We start from the raw sequence: 26,173 nt of genomic DNA on the forward strand, positions 1-26,173 counted from the left end.
GCCAAAAGAGGCGGTGAGCACTGAGGCATCACCCAGGGAAGTGTGTGCTCCTGGGGCAGCTGCAGATCATCTCTTTCCTTGCACTTCACAAGGCTCTGATCAGGGAGCGGTGAAATCACGTTTAGAGGAGCTAAATGAAAGGTCAGAAGTGTGCAAATATTGATGGATCAAACCTTAAAGGAACAATTAAGCTTTTTCTCCTCTGCACCTGGAGCTCAGGCTCTTTCCACCTGCAAGGTGGGGTATCTGCTGGGTGAAGCAGCTGCTGTGCTTTCCCAGCCTAGTTCTTTTTATAGATTTGTGTGGCACAAGGTTGCCTTCAAGTGAAAACAGAAAGGTACTGCAGGGAGGGGAGGATGAGGACTATGGATACCAGGAAAGACTGGTGCACATCTGAGAGCTGCACTCCCAGCTAGAGCTCTGCGGTTCAGAGCACAAGAGCGTCTGAGAATAAAAAAGACATGGGAACAACAACAACAAAAAACCCCAATAATTTGAGAAAATGTACATAACTTTGGTAATCCTGACCATAATCTGTGGCCCGTACAACCTACTGAGTTTAGAAACAGTTCATACTCCTTTCCCACTGCTGTGTACAAATCTGAGCCGTGGCTTTGTGGGAAAAGTTGGCGTTGCCAAAAGGAGGCGAAGCTTTGCCTTCAAGAGTCAACACACAATGTGGTGGCTGTTCTCAGCCCTCCTCTGGTTAAGATCTTGGGGGTTTTCTTTTATAGAAACAAGTTTTTATGTGCATTCACACTGACTGACACAAAGGGAAAATGCAGCCTGCGGTGTGCAGGAGGATGGGCTTTGCCCTGTTTCCCAGCTGCCACCACTCCCTTTAACTGGAAAATTAAAAAATCTGATGTCTTGGTGATAGGTTATTTGGGTCTATTTGGATTATTTTTCTCATTAAAAAATGCAACCAGCTTTAAAACTAATGGCACAAATGGTCTGAGTGTAACTTTCCTGAAAATAGCTTTCTTAAATTTCAATTTCTTTTACTAAAAAGGCTCTTGAAATAATCACTTAAGGCCTACTTAAAGTTAATATCAAGTTCCCACTGTTTCAAAGCCCATTGGCTATTTTTTGGTGGTTCTAAATATTCCTATTTTAAGTACTTGCACCTCTGTTGTCATTCTCAGAGTTTCCTGAGAAATCTAGCTACTGACAGGAGAAAGCTGAGTTCTTCTCCAGAAGTGAGGAGACATAACTGAGCGTGCTATCAAATAAACTGAAAACCTCAAGCAAACAACTCCGTGTGCTCTGGGTCCTCTCCCCATTCTCATCACGCCTGATATTGCCTAAGCAGTGGGAGGCAAAAGGGTGTAAAGGGTCTTTTTGCTGTTGCTGCTATGGATTCGGTCTCCCTGATGCTCCCAAACTGCGTGGGAGGGAGTGTGGAAAATCTGGGACTGAGGGACAGCACTGTAGAGGTTGTGGGGACATAGAAGACTTTTTAGACTTCTGCTGCTGCCTTTGTGTGGACGAGTCACGCTTGTTTCCTTCCCATCAGGGATGTGGCTGTGCTGGTGCGGGGCAGACTGGTGGCTGCTGGAGGGCTGTGCTGGGAGCAATGCCCATGGGGAGGTTCAGGCAGAGAATTTAGCAGGCGTCTTGGTTTTAGCTGGGTGGGAAGCAGCCATCAGCAAGGAAGGTAGGCAGAAAAGGGTCTGTGAGGACAGAGCAGTTTAACAATAAAATACTGAATCCTTCAAACTATTCCAAAGTTCAGTCGAACCCCAGCGCTGATGCTGGGGTTCGCCTGGGATGCTGGAGGCCATAACTAACGGCCATCCATCCCTAATCAAAATCTTCCATCGATTCCCTGTTTTGCTCCTGCAAACAGCTGCAGTCCAGAGTGCTGTGTCCTTCAGGTCCACCTCTCCATGCTGTTGTCAGCGAAAGGTGCTTTCCTCCCTCTTGCTGCAAGATGGTGCTGCAGAATAGGGAAATGTGGCTCCGGGAGAGCGGCTGGCTCTGGGACCAGTGTGCAGTAGGCATTGCTGCTGGAGGTCAGGGCTTCCCTGCAGGGTCTGTGCTTGTGGCTGTGGGAGGTGTGGGAGCTGCTGGCAGCGTGGGGGGACCGGGTGGGGCAGGGCGAAGGGGGGCTGGCGAGCCCCTGCGGCGCTGGTGTGGGCTGTGGGCTGCATCTAACCTGCTCCCGTTCCTCCTGCCCAGGGCAAAGTAACCAGGTGGTGATCCCTCCATCTCCTGCCTGCGCCGCAGATACAGGGGTGTCAGGGCAAGGTGGGTGGAAATTCTTTACCTGCCTCTGCCATGGTGCTGTGCCTTTTCCTGTGCCACGCTCGGGAGAAGGGCAGCTTTGGCTTGAGCATGGTGGGTATGTGTTTATCAGAGTGATTAAGGTCACTGACATTATAGTGCTTTACATCAAGACGTTCAGGTCGTGAATCGCAGCCCTGCCCTGGACTGATGTCGGTTGCAGTTATTTCCTTGCAGAAATCCTGGTTCACACTTGTTGGGACTGTTTGCGGTCTGACTTTCTGGCTAATGTGCTCTGGTGAATCTAGTGGCAGCAGCTTCAGATACTCCTCAGTTCCCCATTTTGTGTTCTTGTGGGCCGGGATGAGCCGAACTTCCAGTTCTCCAGCCTGACAGCTTGTTTTTTCAGGGGCAAACCGACCTTTGTTGATGGCTTAAGCTGGTGTAACAAACTCCTCTCTGGAACTCCCGAAATGGAGGTGTGTGTCCCATGATGTCGGTTTTACTCCAGGAGTGGTAACCATCAGCAAGCCACAGCAAAATCCTTTGGGCATCTTAAACTGGTCTGCTGTGGTTGACCAGAGGATGTAGGTCAGAGCCCTAAATACAACCCTTGCACTACATTTGTTCTGGTTTTTGCTATACCTGTACACATTGACTCACACAGTTATAGAACTTATCCTATGTTTGTTCAGATTTCTTTTGTGATTTATCTTAAAATTTATCAGGATTGAAATGGGGATTCAGAAAAGAAATAATGAGAAAAATTATTATCTAAATGAAACTGTCTAATGTATTAAATACATATGAAAAACCAAGTAAGTATATAGAGGCCTGTTCTGTGTGTAAAGCTGATGTACTAAGGTATTCTCGAAGTAGGGAGTTAAAGGAGGTATTTTTCCTGGTCAGGGTCTGCAGGGTTTTACTACTAGCAGAATGCATCCTGAAATACTTTTTCATGGCTAGAAGAGGAAAGCAAACTTCCCTACTTTCCAGGTCATTAACACCTGAATGATGAAGTACCTCAACCAAACTGATTGAAGAAATCAGAACAAATGATTCTGATTGTTTTTTTGCATACTTGCGGTAAAAGTTATTTTCATCCAAAGGTTGTTGAGCTTTTTGACATGTGCTGCCTGTGGGCTGTGTCTTCCACCATTCCAACAGTTTGACTTTCCTTTAAAATGCTGTCATCACGTATGGTTTGTGCAGTTTTTCTCCATAGTGCAAAGGATTTAAATGGATTATGGTATAAGTTTGACTCTATTTCTCATGTAATTTAAAGTATGTGTGGGTGAAATGAAAAAATAAAATCTAGTAAGAATAAATTTATGTTTTATCTACATTGAGGGCACCCACTGGTTGTCTATTTATAACCCAGGAGGCTGCTTTTAGGCTGACCCTGGTTTTGCCGATGGCATTGCCTTTGGCTGGGTATGATGTCTTATTTTCTGTTCTCATCTTCATGACATTTATTCCTAAAGCACACGTCCCTAAGAGTAGCTGTGAGGGGTTTGGACCTTTTTCCTCAGAGCTCACATGACTCTGCTTCCAAATACCGGCTGGAGGTGTTTCCCCAGCACAGAGCGTCAAATCCTTGTGTGGGGAGGCTGCCTGGCCTGGGGCATCAGGCGCTACTCTTAGAATAAGCCTGTAGTCAATTTTGCAAACATAGGTGTCCTACTTGGCCTCCAACTGCTGCTCCAGAAGGCTGCTGGTCTCCAGAAGGTCCTGGGTCATACCTGCCAGCCCCAGGTGGATGTCTTGGATAGCCTAGCACATATCAGCTGGCTCCTGACACCTATATTTTGGCAACAAGCCCCTTCCATCTTGCACTAGACGTTGCTGTTGTTCTGCTGCACGCTCTTGAGCAAGTCGCTTCTCACTGTTCCTTTCATCCTTTGCTGTGGCTGTTTTGAGCGTCATCTCCTTGGTTCATGGAGTCTCCTACCATGTATTTACCTGGATCTGAGGAGGAATAACAAGCGTAATAATCATGCGGCCCAGGCCCAGCTGCCAACCACAGCAGGTCTGACAGGTCCAGCTGGCCGTGCACGTGCGCAGCAGCTCCCGGTGTGCGCAGGGAGCTCAGGGACCGCACAGGGCAGCTTGCCCAGAACTCGTGCCCATCTGAAGCTGGGGCTGTCCAAAATCTGGAAACTGAGTAGGACACTGCAACAGCCAGGCAGGGAGGACCAGAAATTTAGTGGATGGGTACAGGACTAGCAGGGGATGTGGTGGTAGTGGACACAAAGTTATCAGTTTCCCTTCCCTTCCTGCTGGGCAAGCACATCCCTTTGCTGTCGGGGCACAGTTTTCAGGGGTCAGAGCAGCCTCCCTTCTGTGCTGTGCTGTGTGCACAGGCTAAGCCTCGTTAGTAGTACTCTTCTCTTTTTTATTTCATTTTTTTAAACTTCTTGAGTCTTCTACAGGCAGCAAGCAGCCAGCAGAGTCAGCGAAGAGGTAATCTCTCTGGAGTAATTTCTTTACTCTCTGTGCCTTCCACCTCTGTGCCTGGTCTCTCCTTGCAGAAGACGTACCTCCTCAGGGAAGGGATGAGTTGAGTTTGCCTCTTGCCATCCACACACAGTGAGCAGTTTCTGCTGTCAGATCCATTCTCTTGAAACTCCTGTAAGAGGAAATCATGGAGCAGCTAAGGTGTGCCTTTTGCCTTCACTTCTTTCCATATCTTCTCTGTTCCTTCCCTTTCTTATTTGACTATTCTTGCACTTTCCCTTCTGTTTGTTATTTCTCTCTCTGCTCCTTTTGTCTTCATTTTTTCTCTCTCCTTTCTCCGCCTTTCCCTTCCTTTCTCTGTCTCTTGCTGCTGGATATTATGAGCAGTGACAGCAGCTGCTGGGAGCTGGAATCCAGGGAGATAACAGCATTGCCATGAGAATCAGTCTGCTCGGCTACAATTAGCCCTGCTGATATCTTTCACCTGGACAGAGCTGCCTTATCATTGCTACTTCTTGGAAAATGAAGGGTCACAGATACTGATCGCAGATAGTATGACTCTGGCATTTCCCTCTGGTTTTCATGTTGCTGGAATCCCTTTTTGGCTCCCTTCTGCGTACGATTAGTTTTGCATCTCTCTTGTTCAGCTGTGCTGCTGTCAGATGGAAAGCAGGCACCGAAGCTTTCCAATGGTTGTACGGCTGAAAGAGACCCCGGGTAAATTCACCTGGGGTGAGCAACGGCACACATCCATGAATCCTGGATGCTTCTGAAGTTCAAAGCCAGAAATAAAATAATGCATCAGTGCCCCAGGGCCTCTTTATGGTAAATAGTTGCCCTGTCTTGGGAAACTGTTGAGAAGGGTGCAAGGCAGAGCCAGCTGGGCTTGTTAATGTTGGGCTGATCCACCCACCCTCCTCCTGGCTGATTGCGCAGTTCCTGACTAGCCATGTGAAGATGTTGGCAAGTGCTCCCACAGCATGTTTTTCCACCATGGATGGGCTTTAGCAACTGTTTCTTGTGTCTGGACACAGCGGCGTTATCCTTCCTGGCCTTTGTTTTGGTGGCAATTCCACCTATCTGATAAAAAGAGACCAAAGCAGTTAAAGGCAACTAATCCAGTCCCTGCTTTGCATCCCCCCCTTTCTTTTGATATCTTTCTTTCTATTTGCCTTATAGATACAGCTCTGCAACAGGAATGAAACTTAATTCCTTACCTCCTTACCTTTCCGGAGCTTGAAAGCATCTGAACTGCAGCACAAGCTTAGCAGCAGTGCCACACGTAGCAGAGACGGCCTTCTTACTTGTGTATCTTCTTTCTCTTTTGCTTTTCAATACCTCAGAGACACAGTTGCTGTTGTTAGAGATCTGTTGGGTTGCAGTCAGATATTACCTATAGAGATACTGAAGTTAAGCTAATGGCACTTGGTCATACTTGGAAGAGAAAACCTAGACTTGCAGGGGATTGGTGCCTCACTGACCACTTATTCACTAAAGCCAGCCGTCAGGACAGGTGCAGGGATGACTGTTCATGTATTTTATCTCTCCTCTCTTTCCCTCTTTGGGTTTGCTAAAGATTTGCTCCATTTTCAGACAGTATTGAATGGGAATCAGCACAATCTACAGATAAGAACTGATGTTTCTATGTCTTTATTTTTCCTTCCCCACCTTTTCCTCTGGCCTGATTGGACTCTATGTCCTTTTTTTGCCATTTTTGTATGAAGGACCGAGGGTATCACAGCTGGAGTCGGGGCCTGTGGTACTATTACTGCCAGTAGCAGCATTTCAGCTAATTGCATGCTCTGTTACTGTAACCTGTGAGCTGATGCCATGGGTATCACAGACCCTGCTGTCTCTGGGCACTGCCAGATTGCTCGGTAACGTATATTGAGATGCACCACATCAACGTGCTTCTATTTTGCTCAGCAGGAGCGCACAGTTCGGAGCCAGATTTATGCTTTAGCAAGGTTTTCGGTTGGTTGTGAGGTTGCAATCAGAATTATTTTTAATTTCTCCAACACCAGATACCATAATGGGGGGCACCAGCCCTGGTGTAATGCGGCCAGGGAGCTGCCAGTCCCATAGGAGGATCCTGGATGAGAGTGGCCCCACTGTATTTCTGCCAGAGGAGTGAGCTGTGTTTGGGGGTGTGTGTGTGTGTCATCGAACATATTACAGCCGGGGTTGCATAAGCGTCGCTACGGGTGTACCATGGGTGTACCAGGGTGCAGCTACACCTGCGGCTCTGCGGTCGCAGCCAGGGGACAACACTGGATCTCACAGCAGCTGCGGCAGCGTGGGGCTTTGCTGGTTACAGCCCTAAGGACAGAACCAGAACGTGCTCGCTGCCACAAACGTGCCTCAGGCAGTCTGCGTACAGGGGGGAGGACTAGGGGGAGTCTGCTGAATTAGTCTGGTGTGTGCCTTTCATGCCTTCCAACAACGCCGTGCCGCACGCCGTCATTGCTGCTTGCAGGCTGCTGGGCACACGCTGCGCCTGCTGCAGGTGAGCCACCTCTCAGGACAGGGCCCCCCTTCCTGCTGATGTTGCTCCAAAGCAATCCTGCAGTAGTAGTACCTGGTTTATGATGCTTGGTAGGTTTTACGGCCTCTAAAGCTTTTTAAATTCAGTCATTTTCTCATCCTTGAGGGAATTGCAATGATCGGAATACACACACATTTTTCTTTCAAAGATAAGGATAGGTGTTACTTTGGGGACTGGGATTTCTTTTTCCTGTGAAGCTTAAGCTTCCCGTGGCAGCCTCTGCCCTCTCTGTCCTGCCTGTGCCTCACGCTGGTAGAGAACACGATCCTCCCGTCAGCTGCCCGCCATACACTTGAACCCTTCGTCCTGACAGAAGAAAACATAGGTAATTGCCAGAGGAATGTGAATCCAATAAGTTGCAACATTTGTATGTTTATCTGACCCGCAATGTTTACAAATTTGGCTGGCAGTCTCATGAGAGAGGGTTTGACCAACTTATTGGTCAATTGGACCTTTTAATGCTGCTCTGGTTTCTGGTCAGTCTGGCAATACTGTAAGAACAGCTTGTTCCAAGCAAGCTCCTAAAGGAGTTTATGTGCTCAAATGGCACCATCACATCTTCTCAGTACTGTCTCCTGGTCCTTTTCACTCCACCCTTTCAAGGTTTTGACTTCTATGCTGTTGCTCAGAATAATTGCTGTGTTTTCTCAAATAAATGGTATCATCCTGCTACCATTTTCATCGGGAGGGTATAGCTGGTTCTCTCTCCTTTCCCATGCTGTATTAAAGCTATGCCACAGGACCAACAGAAGGAAAGAGAGAGGCCATTAGGTGTAGGATGGCCAAAATTTGAGCAGTATGGTATATAATGTCATATAGCCTACTAAATTTAATTTCAGGTTTTTAAAAGCTGCATTCAGGTCTTATCTTTGTCGTACAATTCTGGATGCTGTTGAAAGATGCTATGGATTGCCTGCTCTTCTACAGTTTGCAAATGGTCTGTGCTTAGGGAGTGCTGCAAAAAAACCCCGTGCCTCAGATCCAGGCATTTCTGCATGTGGGATGTTTGAGAACAGATTATTTTCAGCCTCATCTATTTTCTGATTTTGTTAAGACTATTCCTGATTAGCTTATATAGTCAGGAAAGCTTCAGTGATTCCCAGCTCCAGCAAGAGCTTAATCTTAATGTCTTACTATTATCAATAAGATGTTTTAGCAGAGGCTTTGGTGAACCCAGGATTGGGCTTTTAATTATTATCCGCGACTCATTCCCTGGTCCTGGATTGTCAGCTGTGGCCAGCTTTCACTAGTCCATGTCAGGCAGATAGCCACAAAACACATCTCTCCCAGGAATCTGCAGAGTCAGCCGGCTGCTGCCGTGGGTTGCCCGGACCCTTGGGAGCCCTTTCTTGCTGCAGAGCAGTTCCAGCTTCCCTGGCACCCCCTGTCCCTCCCAAGGCATCCTGGCTGCTGTATCTCCCTTGGCCTGTCCAGGCCAAAATGCTTTTAACAGGCTTCTGCAGACTCATCATCAGCTAGTGTTAGGCGTTGGACAAGCGAGTGTAGGTGGTAGATCCGAGAGAAAAACATGTAATTCCTACGATTACTGTTCAGAAGCATCTTGTGCAGTGAGTTAACGCTCAGTGCCCAGGTAGACACTATTCTGTTTTCTGCATGTGGAGGCAAAGGACAACGTTTCCTTCTACCAGTGGCGATGAAACTCTTTCACCGGGACTCTCTCCTGCGATGTATGTATCGGTAGCCCCAAGGTTGGGACTTGCTGACAGTCAGGAGCTACTGCAATTGAAAATAATGATGATAATAATAATAACAATATTATTATTATTATTATTATTATTTCAGGAAGGCTTCAAGCATGTGCACTGCACCCTTCTTCAAACTGATTTCATAGTGGCTTGATTTCATATCAGTTTAACAAAATGCTGAATGTGCATAGTTCCTTTTAATTTTATCTTAAAATAGGACATCTAAATAAGGCGCTCTGTAGGCCTTTCCCAGTCTCTCCTGGCTGTCAGCTTTCACTGAGCTTCCCCACACCTCCCACTGCATTTTTCTCCAGGGTAGGAAGAGACTCTGCAATGCAAGTGGGATTATTCATGGGTGACAAATGTAGCCCCGTGTGATTGTGGGATAGAGAAAAGCAGATACAAACTGCAGAAAATCTGAGAAATGGAAGCGGGGTTTATAGAGGGGATTACGCGCCATAATGTCTTAGATAGCAGGGGGCTGTTCCTATGCCATGTTAAAATGCAGCCTGGTTTTAGCCTTTCCATAAGCTGCTCTTTCCAACGACACCATGAAACTGGCACTGTCTGTACCACAGAGGCATGTTCTTGCACTGTGTTAGCTGACCCAGGCTTGTTCCAACGCTGCTGAGGTTCTCCTTGCAGAACCACATCTCAGAGCTGATCTCTGTGGTGTCACCAGAGCCACCGAGATGCACGGCAGCACAGCCAGCACGCTCCCTACGGTGACACTGCCCCTAGGGCACTACTTCACAGCAGTGGAGGAACACCCTTAAAAAAAGCTATACCCCCCACCTACATGGAGAACCTCACAGCAGACTCTCCAAAGATGACTTCTTATTTTAAAAGAATTTTTAAATAAACTCCAAGCCACATTTTAATAAGGGAGGATGGTATTTGCAGAAAAGGTCAAGGCTATAACAGTCGGCACCCTTGGAGATAGGAATTCTCAGCCCCTGCAGCTTCCCATAATTTGTCATGTCTTTAAACCCTCAAGTCCCCATTTTACATTCTCGATCAAGAAAGACATGAGGTTTTGATTTCAAAATGAAATGCTCCACCGGCTGGGAAGTTATTCCCTAAAGAAAATGTACAGAAACAAAAATTGTTAGGATTTCACTAATGATATGGTTATGCTGAGCCCCAGCCCTGTGCCAGGGCCTGTTAGCGCTGGGACCGCAGGGACAGACCTGGAAGGGACCTTGCGAGGCATCAAGTGGAGCTCCTGCCTCGGGGGTGGTCCAGCTGCACCCCCTTGCATCCCCCCAACACAATTTTGCTTGGTCACAGGGCAGGTGCCGGTGATGGGGCCGGGTGATGCAGGCTGCTTGGTGTTGCTTGAGGCTGGAGCTCTGCTGTGGCTGGGGAGGCATGCAGCACTTTCTGACTTCAGCAGGCGTGAGAGAAGCCTTTCCTGCGAGAGCCTGCGAGGAGAGCATGGAAACACGAACAGAACTAGCAGCGAAAACTGAGTGGGATTTGTGTTTCTGGTGAGATGTCAGGAAATAGCTTTAAAAACGCTGCTGAGAGGCTTCCCAGCAAGCTTTAACTATTGCCTCACCTGGGACAATCACTGTGATGAGTTCATCAGGCGTGACGCAGCAGAGAGCTGCTCCGGAGCTGCAGCAGCAGCTCTCCTGGCATCTCCCGGCGTGGGCTCAGGGAGCAGAGTGAAGGGCAGTAGCTGGGAACCGGCAAAGACAAACGCAGAAGCACTGGCAGGAGGTTTGACTCAGCTCACTATGTGGGCTGACATATGTAAATTGCCGTATACATTTGTAAATGTTTTGGTATGCCTGAGCAAGCCAATATCTGGAATTAATTTTGTTCTTTTGGGAGCCTAGACAGGGAGCCCGTAGGAGAATAAATCCAAATGGACCACATGTATGAATCTCGGTGGGATTTGTTCGGTTGGATGAGACCTGTGTATGGACGTGGATTTGCAGTTTGAATTGCCTTGGTTTGGTTTTCCTTACTCACTTGTAAAGTGATTCAGACCAAATTGAACTAAGATCACTCCAGTCTTGAAGCATACTTGTATGCTGGTATTAAATGTGTTTTAAGTTATACACTTCTCGGTTGTGCAATGCAGAATCCCTGCTCTGCAGTCTGTTTTAGGGCTTCTTTTTCTCTCCGTGCTTCTGTACTTTTTAATGTCATTGCTCTGTTATTTGCTGTGCTATTTTGTGAGACGTGATGCCCTAAGGGAAGGCAAGGGTCACTTCTCCATCGCTGATGTCTAGCCACGTTTTGGAGCTGAATGTAGTCTCACCACTTTATGCACCAGGAGATGAAAAACAACTTTTCTACTTGAATTTGTCAGGAGGATGGTAAAGGGTGGATGCAGTTACCTTAGCTGCATCACAGCCACAGTGTGTGGACCAGCTTCTGCAAAAAAAATGCAACGGGATCTTTAATGCTAGCGAGTGGTCCAACAGCAGTACAAGCTATTCCTTGGCTGTAGCCTGACTGCAGGCGGGTCTGAGATCACATCCCACCAAACTCTGTCACATCTCTGCTGGCAAGAGGCACTTTCCCGTTGGTGTCTGATGACAGTCCATGGCAGGATTATGAAGAGCTGTTGCACTTAAAGGCAAAGAAATGCTACAGGTCCTAGATTGCTGCAAATCACATTTAGGTTTGTGAAGCCCATCTCATGCAAAGGCTTCAACTGGATTAGTTATTTTTAAACCCCACAGAAGGAGTGTTAAAAATGTGCTTTTTCATGCAAGCAGCCTTAAAAAAAAATCTGTGCTTTATGTTCTGAGGTGCTTTCTCATAATTTCCCCATCCCCTTGCTGCCTACACCCCGATGCTGTACGAAAATGACTTCAGAGACAACACAAAAGTGCTGTTTCTGCAGCTTGCTTTTTGTAAATCTTAGGATTTTGCTTTTCTCCTTTGCTGAAACTCCAGTAAGCATTTAAGATTTTGATATCTGGTCTTTGGGATGGTGATGGGATGATGGGAGAGAGGATTACAGCTACCGTATGTGCCTGTTACATCCCCGTACAGAGCCACTGCCTGGTACTTATTGATAATAGCTGACAGTGGAGAGCCAAATGGATGTCCTCTGTTTTTAAGGTACAACCTTGAAAGGGTAACTCTTGCTGTTACATGGACTAGGTCTTTTATAGATGCAGGACAAATCTTACCAGATATTACAGCTTTTAGAAAGCATCACTGTTGTTCTTGGGTCTAGCTGAAGTCCAGTGCTTGGAGCTTTGGTCCTGCACTGGGGGCTGCTGACACCTTGCCCACGGGTGGGTGCTGTGGTCAGCCACAGATCCCCTTCCCAGCCCTTATGGGATGCCGAGCTGCACCCATAGCCAACCTGGCTGAGCACAGCGTGCCACCTCCCAAGGGACTTTTGTAATCCAAGATCATCTGGATAGGGAGAAGAAACCCATAAGCATCTGCATCCCCATACTCCCTTCCCAACCTGAATACTGACTAATTCAAAGCAGATGAGGTGGCTCTCGACATGCTGCAATGAACCCGACCCATGGCTCCTGCTAGGGGAAAAAAAACTCCTGAAACAAGCAGGGGCTTTTTCTGAGCCTGATAAGGGCACGAGCTTCTGCTCCGCATGTTTTTCATCCTCTAGTTTGTTCCTCACCTCCCTTTCCCCTCAAACCAAGCTGCCAGGTCCCAGCTAAGCAGCCAGCAAGGTCTCCCTTTCCCAGGGAATGCCACAGTGGTGACGAGGTCTCTGCCCCTGCACCAGCCCTCCCTGTACAGAGGAAGGGCTGGCTCCATCCCCGCATCCCACCCCAGCCCCAGCCAGGGCCCTGCTGCAGGGGGGGAACGACCCTGGGGGGCGAGCAGCCAGGGTACCTCTGCCCCCCTCAGCTGAAGCTGCTGGCCCAGGTTCAGGGAGATTTTCTTACCCCCTACAGCAGCAGCTGAAATTCCAGCTAAACAGAACCCAGCCACAGACTTATTCAAAACATTTATTAGTGTTTAAGGAAAATAATAGTGTGAAAGGTACAGAACTTTGTCTAAAGCCATATGCATTTTCTCTTTTTACAAGCTTATTTGGCTGCAACTTCTACATGAGACTAAACTAGTATGTTTTTCTCCCAGAGATTTTGGAATTAAGGACAGTTTGTCTTTTTTTTTTTTTTTCCTTTTCTTTTTTTTTTTCCTTAGTTCAGCACTTTTAAGTTAGGACAGCATTTTCCAGGGTTTACTGCTATCTTTTTCCAGTAGGCATTTTGCTTCTCCCAGTATTTTCATTCCAGAACAAGGCTCATTCCAGATGCAAAGCATAAAGGAAACATTCATACCTTGGCTTTTAAGCTAAACCTCCTTCGTGAACAGCAAGTTCATAAGGAATGTTAATTAAAGCATCATACAGTATCTAAATGGAGATTTTTTGTCTTTTTTATAAAGAATTAAGGCTATGTAGATGTCACAATAAAATAATCTCAGGTAAAACGCACCCTATTTGCTAGATATGAAAGAAGGTTTAACAATAAATAAATGATTTATGCTGTCAATAACATTATGGAACTGTATAAAACTATATTTATGCAGCTTTAAACATAAAAAAACCATACTAGTGGCATGAATATATACAACACAGGTCATGACGTACGTTTAAATTATCATAGCCAGCAGTGTTCTTTTTTAAATGGGGACACTATAATAAATAGAAATGTTAAATATTTACAATAATAGCATATGTGGAATCAGTAGATGAACACATAAAATCTTCACACACAGAGGAAAAAAAAAATTATGCCTTATACAAAATTCCCTCCCACCCACAGCTTGCCCTCCCCCGCCCCCAAATTTTCATTGACTAAAGAAGGGGAGTATACAATTTCCCCCACAGAACAACTGAATACAAATAAAACTGTATGCATGCTGAGGTGATATGTTGACTGAGACATTCAAGGATGTAGATCTATGTTTGGTTCCCATTGATGAATCAGACCTCTAATGAGAGAGGGGTCTCATTTTAGTCCAAAGCAAGACCATTACATTGGTAGTGAGTTGTTTCTGTGTTTTTTTTTTTTTGGTTTTTTTTTTTTTTTTTTTTTTTTGCTAAAATGCTTGGATTGTCTTTTTGGTTTGAGCTTGTTCTTCGTGGTGGCTGTATGCCGCCAAGGGGGAGAGGACGCTCGCAGGAAACCCATGGAGGCACGCTAGAAACCTTCTTAGGGTACCACCAGCAGCCACTGGGGGTTTGGAGCAGAGGAGCTGGCCGTCAGGGGCCCGAGCCCACCTTGGCAAGTTCCTCTGTGGGACAGCCAGGGTGCCCCTTCCGTGGGAGAGCTGTACCATCACCCAGCCGGGCAGCCGGCACTCTGTGCCAGGAGCTCCGCTCCTCTGGTCAGCATGGGCTTTGCTGTTACAGTACCTGGCCGGATCCCACCTCTTCCCAATGGAGTCAAATGACAATTTTGTCACAGAACTTAGCTAAAACCAGGCAGGATCAAGATCATGTCTTCAAAGACCTGGTGATCACATAGAGACACACCTTTTCAACTTAATGGTCCTCTCTTGCTTCCTACGTGGCTTCTATTAAAAGCAATGCCTATAACGTCTGCGGGTGGATACATGCATTAAACCCTGAATATAGCTATTAGGAGCTGTGTTCACTTAGCAGTAACAAAAATCTTGAGTTGGAAATTGTAGCCAAATTCCAACACCCTCTACTGTTTATACAGCTCCTTCCCACCATGCGACAAGGCGTACGTTAGTTCACTGGGTACGTTCTGTCTCTACTGAACTGCCTTCCTGCCCCCACAGCTTTCCTCCCAAACTTTCTAAATGAGAAGGCTCAAATCCCTGGTGTGATTCCCACTTTCTAAGAAAACTCGCTTTTTCTCCAGAGGAAGCTAAAGAGCTCGCCCTTCTGTCCCCGTGGATGCTGTAACCTCCATTTCCAGTACAGTATCTGGGGATATAGGACTGCAGATCTGCAACCTGAGAATTACAATTGCATAGGGGGTAGGAGAGATGTGCCCAAACACCTCATTCACGCTTACAACTGCTTAGAAACAACACGCTCTTGACACTCTTCATCTTTAGTAACTCATTCTGCAGAGAATGGTGGTCATTTAAAAAGAAAAACCCCAAGCCAACCCCCTCTCCTTATCTTTGGCATTTGGTTAAACCACAGCTGATAGGTAGGTTAGAGCAGGGCTCCACACCCCAGCAAACCACACCACGCTACTGCTAAGGACAGACAGATTTCCAATGGGCCTTCAACCCAGCCCTACAGAAGAACTAAGTACGTGGGGTCCTTCGCTGCCTGAGCCTGTGCCCATCCTTTTAAGCTCGGGCTGTCCTTCAGGGTGGAGGACCTGTATCACTGAGTGGGCAGGTGTAAGCAGAGAATATGCACAGGGTTTTTACAAGTCCACGAGCATACTCTTGGGGGGTCCTCTATACTGTGCAAGTCATAACAGTCACATTGCCCTGTCTGGAAGCTGACTTCTCACCTTTGACGTGCTGAAGTGACTGGATTAGCAAGTGTCGAGTTATGCAGTGGTTAAAAAACAAACAGGGGGCACTTCAACTAGGCAGCATCACCCAGATGGGAACAATGGCTCAGAAGTTAGTTAACAGAAAGCGGTGGAGCTCTGGACCGCACAGCTCCTGTGCAAGAGACAGGGTAGCTATTTCATTAGAGAGCATCACATAGAGAGCCTTGAGCTCTTGCATTCTCAGCCACAGGCAGAAACCAAATCCCCCTGGAATTCAGCCATCTGCTGTAAGGCTGTGCCCTAAACCTTTGGAGGTGCTAAGCCACAAGCAGCCACATGCAATCTGGCAGAGCCCTCTTGGAACCTTCTCCCCAGCCAAGGGGACCAAGAAAAAAAACCAAACACCACAAACCCCTAAAACAACCCAACAACCCCCCAAACAAGATCCTAAATTTCAGCTGATGTCCGTTTCATAAAAAAGGGGAAAAGAATTTAGTCAGAGACATTTTGCCACGCTTGGTGGCTGCTCAAGTGTTGAGTTTGCTGGATCGTTAACTCATTGCCACTGCTCTCCCTTTGCTACTATATACACTGTTGCCGAGGTCCATATATATCTTGCAATGCCCTGTGCTTGACCTCTGAATGGGAAATGCTTTGGAATGTCCATAGACGGGAAGATGGGACTCAACGGAGGAAGTTTCCAGTGGAGGGGGAGCATGGGGGGAACGGGGAGTTGGTGCCTTTTTCACCTCCGGATGTCAGAGAAGTCGGACAGTTCGTCTGCCCGGTCCATGATCCCATGTGGCCCTTTGGGACCGTGGCCCCCAGCTTTCACCCGGGCATGGGCGTTCAAGTGGCCCTTAGTACCTCTCTCTGCCTTAGATGCTCGCGAGCTCTCCCGGTGGTCAGAGTCGGCCAGCATGTCCCCTCGGCCAGCAGCGCCTTTGCTGGCTTCACCCGGCTTCTTCTCGGGACCCAGGATGGTGTCACCATGCACAGCCGAGGTGCAGAAGCTCAGGATGGAACAGAGACTTCCCCAGTTCTGTTCACACTGGGCCTGGACGCTTCTTGTTATTGCCTTTTTCACCTCCTCGCCACAGGTGAGCAGGATATTCACGAGGTCAACATATGGCCTAGAGGTAAAGGAAACAGTGAAAGGGGAGTCAAAAAAGATGTGAGTCAGCAAACACGTGGAACAGCCCCCCCGGCTTACCCTCCCCTGTGCACCGCACAGTTCAGCAGTGTTAGCCCCCCGCTACCCGCTGACCCGGCAGCCTTGCAGACCAATTCTGCACCGTATGTTTATTACACGATGTATTCTATTCCAATTGGCCACAATGCTGTAAGAAACATGTATGATGGCATCCTGTCAAATGAAGCTTCGCTCAAGTGCTGGATCTGCCTTGATTGCTCCCCCACCGGGGATGCTCTGGGAGAACTGTAATGTTCACCAGAGGAATACGAGGTCTACAGGCTTGGCAAACCAGGCTGTCGAAGGGAAGAACTACTGTCTCACACCTCCCGCATCTCTCTCTGTCTGAGCCCCTTCACCTTTACTAGTCAGGATACACGACAAAGGAAACCTGCTTGGGTCCAGAGCCATCGACTCCATCAAGCAGCTTGCTATATCCCGGCGCACGGCTGGTACAGAGCGTACAGCGATCACTAGTCTGCAAGAGGGAGGCATTTCCTCCCCTCTGTGAAAAGCAACAGCAACTCTGCTGGAGGTTCTCTGGCTTTTCTCATCGTCTTTAGCTTTCCCTGAAGCACCAGGTGTTGATCTCCACCACAAGCAAGATCCTGTCTGGACTCAGGATCTCACTGCACAGAGCTCACACAGAAATCCACTTTGGTGGCATTGTTTCCTCCCACACCAAGATATTTTTCCTTTATTTCCTTACAGAGCACAGCTTTCAGCATATACCTTTTCCCAGCCAAAGAAGGACTTCAAATGCACCATGGCCAAATACCGTTCCTGCTTCCCATCTGTTCCCCTGTGCTCCCCCAGCACTCGCAGCCCCAGCGCAGGCACTCCGGCTTCCTCAGCCACAGGTCACTGAGTGCAGCAATTTTAAAATAGTTGCGGTCGCCAGTTTTTGTGGGTCAATATTGATGTTGTTTACTGACGCAACCGCTCAGCTGCTAGCGGGCCCAGGAGGACATGCTTTAAAGTCTTCCATGGTGGGAGCCATCCACCATGCAAGTGCAGAACGGTCTGGGGTCAGCAGTCGTGGTTGTATGGGGTGGGGGGGGGGGTTGCGCCTGGGCACACGCCACCAGCTCTGGTGGCTGCGGACAAGTCTAAATCTCTTCCCACAAACTAAGTCTGAAGAGACAAGGAAAACCAACAGATAATGATCAGTGTCTGCCACTGCCCTGATTTTACTCTGCCCAACTGCTTCAACTCATTTGCAATGACTAATCTTGGACAGCCACCTACTTCCCCCCCTATCGCAAAATATTTCCCATGTTTGGATTGTTTCTGCCGTTTAAAAAAAAAAAAAAATTACTTGGAATGCGACCGATCTGCCAGAGCCTGTCACCACTTCCACCATAGCAAATCAGCCTGACCCCCACCCCACCGCAGCTGACTCAGGAGGAGACTTCGCTGCCCCGATTGCCTTCCTCAACCCTCGTCGGGAGAAGAGTCAGAGAATAAATCTGAGAGCTGCCACTTGCTTCTCCGCTCTTAGCTTTTGCTTTAAATGTGAACTAGAAGATGAGAGAGAACCGAGCACATTGCATACAAAGTGATCCAGCAGCAGGAAGGAGGAAAAAAAAAAAATAAAAATGGAAAGTTGTTGAAATTGGGCATAACCTTTGCAAAAAATCTTTGTAAGAAAAACATTGCTGGTATGACTAAAAAGTGGCTTAGCTGCCAAATATTTCAGGTATTCAGAGCCTGCCAGAGCCCTGTGGATTAATACTGGCCCATTTCTCCTTCGCTGTTTTACTTTCTGCATTTCAGCTGGCCTGACCATAGTACCTGAACTGAGCACAAGGCTGCAAGTCAGCAGACGTGATTTTATTTCCAGCTCTGCCACACTTGCCCATTGATCTTGAACAAGTTCCCTAGTTCAAGAGCTTCGGTAGATGGCCTCTAAATTTAGGGGAGGGGAGGAGGCTGGCTGGCTTCTATTTGGGGAGTCCTGCACAGGAGAGCCAAGCTCTGACTCTGCGAGATGCTGAAGCATAGGAAGCTCTAAATGAATTTGTGCAAATTATAGGTGTTCAGCTGAATGACCCCTCTCTTCTGAAACCGAGAACCCCCCAAGTTAAGCTCCCCAGAAATAAGCAGCTGCCTTTGAGCCAGTCCAGCTTTAGTGTGTTCGTAAAATAAGGATAACTTAATCCTCTTTGGAGAGGCTTTTGATTCTCATAGTTCTCCTCATCCCCAAATGATGGGGGGAGGGGTTTGTGTGTGTTAATTTGTGCCAGGTACCCAGTTTACAGCCTACCAATGCAGCCTGAGCAGCACCTGCAGAGAGGTGCTGCTGTGCAGGATGGAGCCCTGCTTCCCCTCTCCCCCAGCCAGCGTGATGCTGCCCTTCGCCCTGGGCACAGCCAGCAGCCCTGCTGAGGCCAGGTCCTGCCACCAGCCATGCCTTTGATCCCAGCCTCAGCTATATCCATGGAAAAGACCTTGCTTTCAGGCCACCATGTCCAGCTTGTACAAACCACAGCAGACTATTCTGCACTTGAGAGTAAACTGCTGTCTCTCTGCAACTGCAGCTTAAGTATTGGGGGCGTTTTTTCAACACAAAGTAAGGGAATCTAAGCACCAATGCAAATGTAAGGCTAAAGGTCCAAAAGAAATTATTCTGTAAAAACCATTTATCTGTCACGATTGATGGGATTTGGAGTTTCTATGCCAATATCTGCTACGGATAAAAAGGCACAGAGGCGTGGTAGGAAGATGCTCCAAGGTAAAGGCTCTTGCCAGGCTGTGGCTCAGCCTTCTTGTTTGAGAGCAAGATGTTCATCTGCAAGAAAAACAGGCTCCGATTTTTGCATTTGTGCACAAAGAGTTGTTACAAATGGCTTGTGACTGGTTTGTTGCTGTCATGTAGTAGCTTTGATCAATTCCAAACAGGGTTTGTGCCTGCCATTCCTCAGGGGGCAGCTGTGTTCCCAGTCAGAGGGATGAACTCCTCAAAATCTGACTTGTGCCTTCATTTTGTACACCTTTATGTTTTATTAAAAAGCATCTGAGATTAATAAAGAGTAAGATGAATGGGAGATTACCTGGGGGACTGCAGCTCTTTCAGGGACAATTAACTACAAGACATTTGAAAGTATGTATTTAAAGAAGAAATTATCATCTTGCTGACAACTTTACATAGACTTTCTTCCCCCTTCTCCTCTAGCTGTCATCTTTAACAGGATACTGGGGTCAGGAACGGTGCCTTTGAGCTCAGAAAGCACAGAGACATTGCAAGATGCCTCTGGAAACAGCAGGACCAAGGAGTCATACAGCAGGACCAAGGAGTCATACATACATAAAGAGCCAGATCCAACTTCAACCCATTTCATCTCCTTCCACAGCCACATCCAACCCTCTAAACAAACTAGTCTTCAAGGGCCCTGTGAAGAAAGCATTACCTTGGTCTTGTACATGGGAAAACAAGACACGCTTAAGGCCAGAAGGAGGTGAAACAGCTCTTGGGCAGGTGCACAGCCCATTGGCACCACCGCGCTCCTGGAAGGAGCTCCCACGCCTCTGACTGCACTAGCACGGAGGCACTTACTCATGCTGCAGCAGGTCTTTGAAGTGAATCATCTCCACAATGACCTGGACGTTCTCCTTGGCAGCGGAGCAGAGGTCATGCTTCAGGTAGCACTCCCGCTGTAACTGGAACACCATCTCTTTAATGGCAGGGCACTTACGGCTGATGCAGCTGAATTTATGCCTCAAGGCATGAGCCTTACACTTCAGAGCGTCTTTAATGAAAGATTTTCCCTGAGAAGAAAAGAAATGGAGTAGGTCTGTATTTCTGTCCATTAAGCACAGCAGCTGATTTATGCCCAGCCAACTGCTCCTCTGTTGGACAATGTCAAGGATTATTACATTGCTAAGGGTATCACTTAAAGGCTTTTCCCCCTCTTTTTGTTTCTCTGCCCTTAAAGGCCACACCAAGTTACCTGGCTTTGCTATCCCAGTGGAGCTGAACGCACAGGGCTTCCTCACTGGTATTTTGGGGTCTCCTCTGCTCCAAGAGCTGAACGCCCAGCAAAGGAAAGTGCAAAAGTAAGCACATAGAAATCATTCAGTGCTCGAGTTACTGGCTTCATTCACTTCTGGGGTGGCAGCACAGCAAGTTTGCCCAAAGGTGAGGACATCCTGCCATGGCTGAGGTCCCCAGGACCACAAGCAGATGCCCATTCAGTAACTGCAAAGTAAGGTTTCTTTTAATTTTAAAACCAGTTTGCAAACTCATAGACAGGAATGCACCATCTATAGGCACCTGTCCCATTCCCCAGCTGTCTGTATTTTCTCTACTGCTTCCTCAGAGAGGGACTCAAATCAGCACTAGTGATAATCCTACACTGTCTTGATGCCTGTTTACTGCAAGAACTTGTAAGTGAGATTAAGCAAATCAGAGCAAGAAACTGAAAAGTCACAGGAAAGCTGCTTTAGCAGCATCTCTTTAACTGCTGTTTCTGATTCTTTCATTCTTTCGCTTAGTGGGCATCAAACCCATCCCTTCCTTTTCTCTCTGCTATCTGACACTAACTGCAACACATGGTGCATCTGGTGCAGTCTGACAGCGCTGCTCAGGCTCCCTTTACTTTGCTGAGCATCCTGCATTGCCTCCATCTCTTCATTAACTTCAGATTATTTTACACAAGCGCTTCATGAAAACCGAATTCTTGTTATCCTTTATCCAAAGGGTACACTGGGACAGCTCCACTGACATTAACTAAGATTCACCCAGACCTGCAAGCAAACATTGTCCCCAGATTGTTTCAAGTCAGAAATATTTCTTGCCGATCAAAGAACCGCTTCAGTTGTCATCCCTTTCTATTCCCCATACTAAAGGCACTTACATGCCCTTCCCTTAAGTAATGAACATGCACATCACAGTAGGCAAATAAGGATAAAAAAGAAAATTCTTATATAAACCAAATCTGACATCAACTGTCAGGTTTCAGAAAGAGAGAAGAGCAGAAAGCAGAGAACAGAACGTGGCCAGTGTTAGTCTTGTCATTTAACACAGCCTGAAATAACTGCAGATAATACAGAAATGAGCCATGAAAAGCCATGTTGTAGCAGAGGCTAAAGTCACCTCCACATTCAATAAAGCTCCAGGGGTTTAATACCTCTGCAGTGCGATGGAGGCAGCCTGGGTGTGGCATGTGCTGTATTTGATTGGCAATATCTGGGGATCCCAGGGAGCAGGCAGCGATGGCTATGCTCAGCCCTCACAGGCACTCTTCCCCCCCTCCCAACAGGGCTTACTCCTTCGGTCAACTCTGTTCACTGACAGAACATTGTGCAAGAATAAATGAGTATCTTCTGGAAGCCACTCGGAAATTAAGTTGAAGGTTTTCACATACCCACAGATGAAATGATTCCCGTTTTAATGGCTAGCTAGACCCTTCCGACATCTTTGACAATTTGACCCTACAACTCCAGCACTTAAAGTGTTTCTTGCTGGGTGGTCCCACCATCTCTGATGGAACAGGCTGCATCCCAAAGACAGCTCTACTTCATACCATGCTTTCAACAGTGCCATGTAGCTGGTGCTTTTAGTCAAGTTATACTGTAAACTGCATGGTCAAGCCAAATGCCACTGGCCTGTCGTAATGTTCTCTTCCCTCCACATTGAAATGTGAGAGTAGGTTTAGAAGACATAATAACAGGATGTCTCAATGATACATAAATGATCTGGGGAGAAAATGAAGGAGACAAACTTAATGCCACATACCATCTAAGTAACGTATTTTAACGCTAGTGCTTGAACCAAAGACTTGTTTGGATACAGCAGTTTTAGGAGGTTGCCTGTACTGGTTGTGTGCAAGTCTCGAGAACCAACTCTAGTAACTGTACGTTGGGAAATACTCTGATACATCTAAATGGACTGGGAGCCCAAGCTGCATTTGAGAATCAGCTTTGAACAAACACAAGGCAGAAGTCGAAGCTGCCTAGTGTTTCTGAAAACCGTGTCCAGCTACGTTAGTGTTCTGATTTAGTGATCCTGGGTACAGTAGGTGGAAGTGATCCAGGGATTGCTAGAGACAGCCCGTCTCCCAGGACAGGTTACACACCGCTGCTCTATTACCGCTCTGGGGTTTCAATTGGTCCCATCAACAGAAAAATTCTTAGTGAAGCTGGTCATGTGCAAAAGTAGATTTGTTAAGTAGCAGTAACTTTTTTTTTTTCCAAAGATGCATTAAGGAACTAAAATACATGCCAAGTGTATTATTAGAAGCTAGCAGACATGTAGGACATTTCACCATGTTACCTGGGCATCAAATTTTCCAGCGTTGTGCAGGAATGTCATGCAGATCTCGTGTAAGCCTCGGATCTCGCAAGAATTGTTTTCAAAGCATTCAAAGACTCCACATCCCACATCGCCAGCATTAACCAGGCAGTGCTGGATTTCAGCTAAAATGAGCATCGATTACAGTTAATTTGAAGAACTGTTCATAGGAGCTGGTGGTGAGTAGGGAAAGAGGGAGTTATTTTGCTAACATTATCAGTTCACAAGAAAAGATACATGACAAGCTTTGGTACCCACAGCATGCCCACTTTTTGCAGAAATTAGGCCTAAACTTGGGTGTACTATGTTATGAAAGCGATATCCAAGAAGTAAATGCCAAATCCACTATGCTTACGTCAAGCTGTTTCACTTGAGAACTGTCTAATGCTTTTGCATTCCTCAGGAGCAAAGGACAGGCATGATTTTTGCTGTCCAACTTGTACAAAGCCCCCCTGTCAACTCCGAGTGCCAAAAGGAGAAGCCCAGGACCCAGCCAGCTAAAAGTTCTTGTTTCTAGTGCTTTAAGCTGGTTTCTGGTGATTTAGGATGATAATTTTTACAGACTACTGGGCTTCCAGTTGTGATGTCTATGAAGTTAATAGTAAAACTCCCACTGGTAGTGTCCTTTGCACTGAGGGTTGCATAAAGCCGAAACTATGTCCTCACCTACGCAAAAATCAATTGAAAAAATATGTATTTATATATGTAGTACATAAATTACATCTCCTGGAGCTAGCCATTACATATGTGTTTATTCTGTCCTTTCAGATGTTACGTAATACCGTAAAAAAATGCTGTCTAATACTCACCAAAAAAACCCACCAACAACCCAAACCCAAAAAACCTAATTCTTAACAAGACAGCTTCTGGTCCTTTTAAAAAAATATGGATGTAGTAGTATGGTCAGAGGGAAGGTGGTTGCTGAAAAAGCCCGGGGATAAAGTTAAACAGGGGCAGCTTTTAGACCAGAACTGAGGATGCTAAGAATTCCTGTACTCTGTGCCCTAGTGGTACCTTTAATTAAAGCTCGCCCTTGGGAGCCAGACTAATCCCCCTTCGAACCGCAGCGTGTCTCAGACATCCCCAGCCTCCCCCTCCGCCATGCGGTCCATTTGCAAGTCTTTACAGCAACTTTCAGTCTAATTTCAAGCCGCTGCAAGGCAGAGAGGAGCCGCGGGTGTAAATGCAGAGTTCACATGAACCGCCCCCCCCCCCCGCTCAAAACGGAATTACTACCGCTGCCTCCCCCCCCCTCTTCTACCTGCCCCGAGGTGTGTCTGGGGGTGGGACGCGGGAGCCCCGCGGTCGGCTCCCGGGGATGCTCAGCCCCAGGCGGAGAGCTGCGCAAACAGGCGCGCACCGAGGGGGGGTGCGGGGGGGAAAATGGAGCTCTTTGTGGAGCGCTGCGGAGCGCGGAGCCGGGCTGCTCGGGGGCCGGGAGCTCAGCTGTGGTGCTTGTGTTGGCATCCGGATGCAAACCCTTTGCCGGATCACATGTCCTGGCTCCAGCGTGCTGAGAACTGCACAGTGCCGTGATTCACATGTGGCAGTCCCTAATGGGCATTCGTGCATTCCTGCTCGTGTGTGTTTAAACACGTCTCGCAGCACTGAGAGTGTTAACAAAAAAAAAAAAAAAAGGGGGGAAGGGGGGTGGGGGGTGGGGAAGGGAAGCGTCTGGATCCCGCGCGCTCTCTTTGCACGGCTGGGAAGCGATCCAGCAAAGTGCACGCCTCAGCTCTCTTTTTCTAGGCAGATAATACCCGGAGGAGGGAGCGCAGGGGGCGGGAGAGGAGGAGAGAAACCCCCGGTCCGTTGCATCATTGCACGACTCCCTATGGAGGAGGCAAAGCACCAGTCATTCCCAGCCGCTTCCCCTTCCCTCCCGTCCGGCCCCGTCCCCCCCGCCCCGTCCCCCCCCCCCCCGACCCGGTTTCAAACGCTGCGCCGAGAAACTTTCTCCTCCCCAGCCCGGCACCTCGGCGGGGCTCCCGCCGCCCCCGGCCCCGCTCCCGCCCCGCACCGACGTAGCGTGCCCGGCGCGGCTGCGGAGCCGCTTGGCCCGGAGCGCTGCCGCGGCTGTTGCAAGGGCAACACGTGCTTGGCAAAGCCGGGCTTTACAGGTAATTAGCAGCCAGCTCTTATTTCCTCTGATGATTTATGCCTGACAGTCGGACACCGAAATAAAGCGCCTGTCATAACTCAACGCGGCTATTCCCCCGGTGCATCTGGAGCGCCGGGGACACACGCACGGACCCCCCCGCCCCCCCGTACCTGTGTTCTGCAGGGACAGACGCCCCTTCTGCTGCGGGGTCCTGTCCTGCGGCCCCTCCGGCGGGTGCGTGGCCTCAGTGCCCGCCGCCGCCCGGGCGCTGGCGAGCAGCAGGGCCAGGGCCAGCAGCTTGCCGCGGAGCTCCGCGCACATGGTCGCGCCTTCCCCCCGCCGCCGCCGCCGCGTCCTCCCCCGCGGGGTGCCGCACCCGGGCCCAGCGCGCTCCTCGCCGCGGCCCCGCGAACCGCATGTGCCCGGCGCGGCGGCGAGCGCGGAGTGGCGGCGGCGGTGCCGGAGGGTGCCTCAAATATCCCCGCCGAGCCCCGGTGTCACTCGCATGAGGAAGCCGAGCAGGTGTCGCTCCGCGCCGCGGCCAATGGCAGCCGCCGCCCCGCTCCGCCCGCCCGCCGGGGGCCGGCCCTGCCCCGCCGGCAGGTTGCAGCCGCCCGCCCCCCCGGCCCCCCCGCCCCGCGGGGGATGGGCGTGCGGGGGGCAGCGGGCAGGGACTGCGCCCCGGGCGGCGGCCAGGGGGTGCGAAGGTGCCTTCCCCCGGCGGTATGGGCGAGGGGGGGGGGGAGAAAAAAAAAAAAAAAGGTGAAAAAGCGGGATTGTGATGATTTGGAGGAGCGGGCTGCTTTGGAGGGGGGTGGCAGCACCGGGAGGCCGGCCCTCCCGGGGATGGGAAAGCAACTTCGGGGCGCCCCAGGCGCCGCCGGTGCCCTTGCGCCGGGAGCAGCGGGGGTGCCCGTGCCGGGCCGCCCGCGCCGGCTGCCCTGCGGCACTGATGTCTCATTGCGAGACTTGATTTAAAACAGAAAAAAAAAAAGGTAAAAATCAGCCGCTCTCCGAAGGAGCAATTGCACTGACTTTCTTGGAAATCCTCCACTCCCTCCTCCTTCCCCCCCCCCCCCCCCCCCCGGGATTTTGTACCCTGCGAGCTCCGAGGGGACTTGGGTCAAATCCATCATCTGGGGGGGCTGGAAGGGGGACGTGGTACCCGAGTGCGGACCCGGCCGGGTGAGCCTTCTTCGGCACCCCCCTCCCCC

At 48.7% G+C, this 26,173-nt stretch overlaps 1 protein-coding gene and 1 long non-coding RNA gene across 2 annotated transcripts in view; one reads left to right on the forward strand and one right to left on the reverse strand.

The window, feature by feature from the left end:
- Window positions 1–26,173, forward strand: part of LOC130153518 (uncharacterized) — a 258,449-nt gene that overhangs the window by 16,219 nt on the left and 216,057 nt on the right. The gene's annotated exons all lie outside the window — the stretch shown is intronic.
- On the reverse strand, window positions 12,874–25,413 carry STC2 (stanniocalcin 2). The gene is made up of 4 exons (XM_056348441.1): window positions 25,130–25,413; window positions 22,841–22,983; window positions 20,123–20,334; window positions 12,874–16,507 (listed from the first exon to the last, which is right to left on the reverse strand). The coding sequence occupies exons 1-4, from the start codon at window positions 25,278–25,280 to the stop codon at window positions 16,120–16,122; spliced, it is 894 nt and encodes a 297-aa protein (XP_056204416.1). The 5' UTR covers window positions 25,281–25,413; the 3' UTR covers window positions 12,874–16,119.

Source organism: Falco biarmicus, chromosome 8 (assembly GCF_023638135.1).
Source record: "Falco biarmicus isolate bFalBia1 chromosome 8, bFalBia1.pri, whole genome shotgun sequence".
In the NCBI taxonomy this organism is placed as follows: Eukaryota; Metazoa; Chordata; class Aves; order Falconiformes; family Falconidae; genus Falco; species Falco biarmicus.

What these genes read in the sequence shown, in the direction of transcription:
- STC2 (XM_056348441.1), bottom strand. Translation starts at nt 25,280, where the DNA reads ATGTGCGCGGAGCTCCGCGGCAAGCTGCTGGCCCTGGCCCTGCTGCTC. An exon ending in CTGGAAAATTTGATGCCCAG is followed by an intron (nt 20,335 to 22,840) that starts GTAACATGGTGA and finishes TTTTCTTCTCAG; the next exon opens with GGAAAATCTTTCATTAAAGA. An exon ending in AAAGACCTGCTGCAGCATGA is followed by an intron (nt 16,508 to 20,122) that starts GTAAGTGCCTCC and finishes CTTTACCTCTAG; the next exon opens with GCCATATGTTGACCTCGTGA.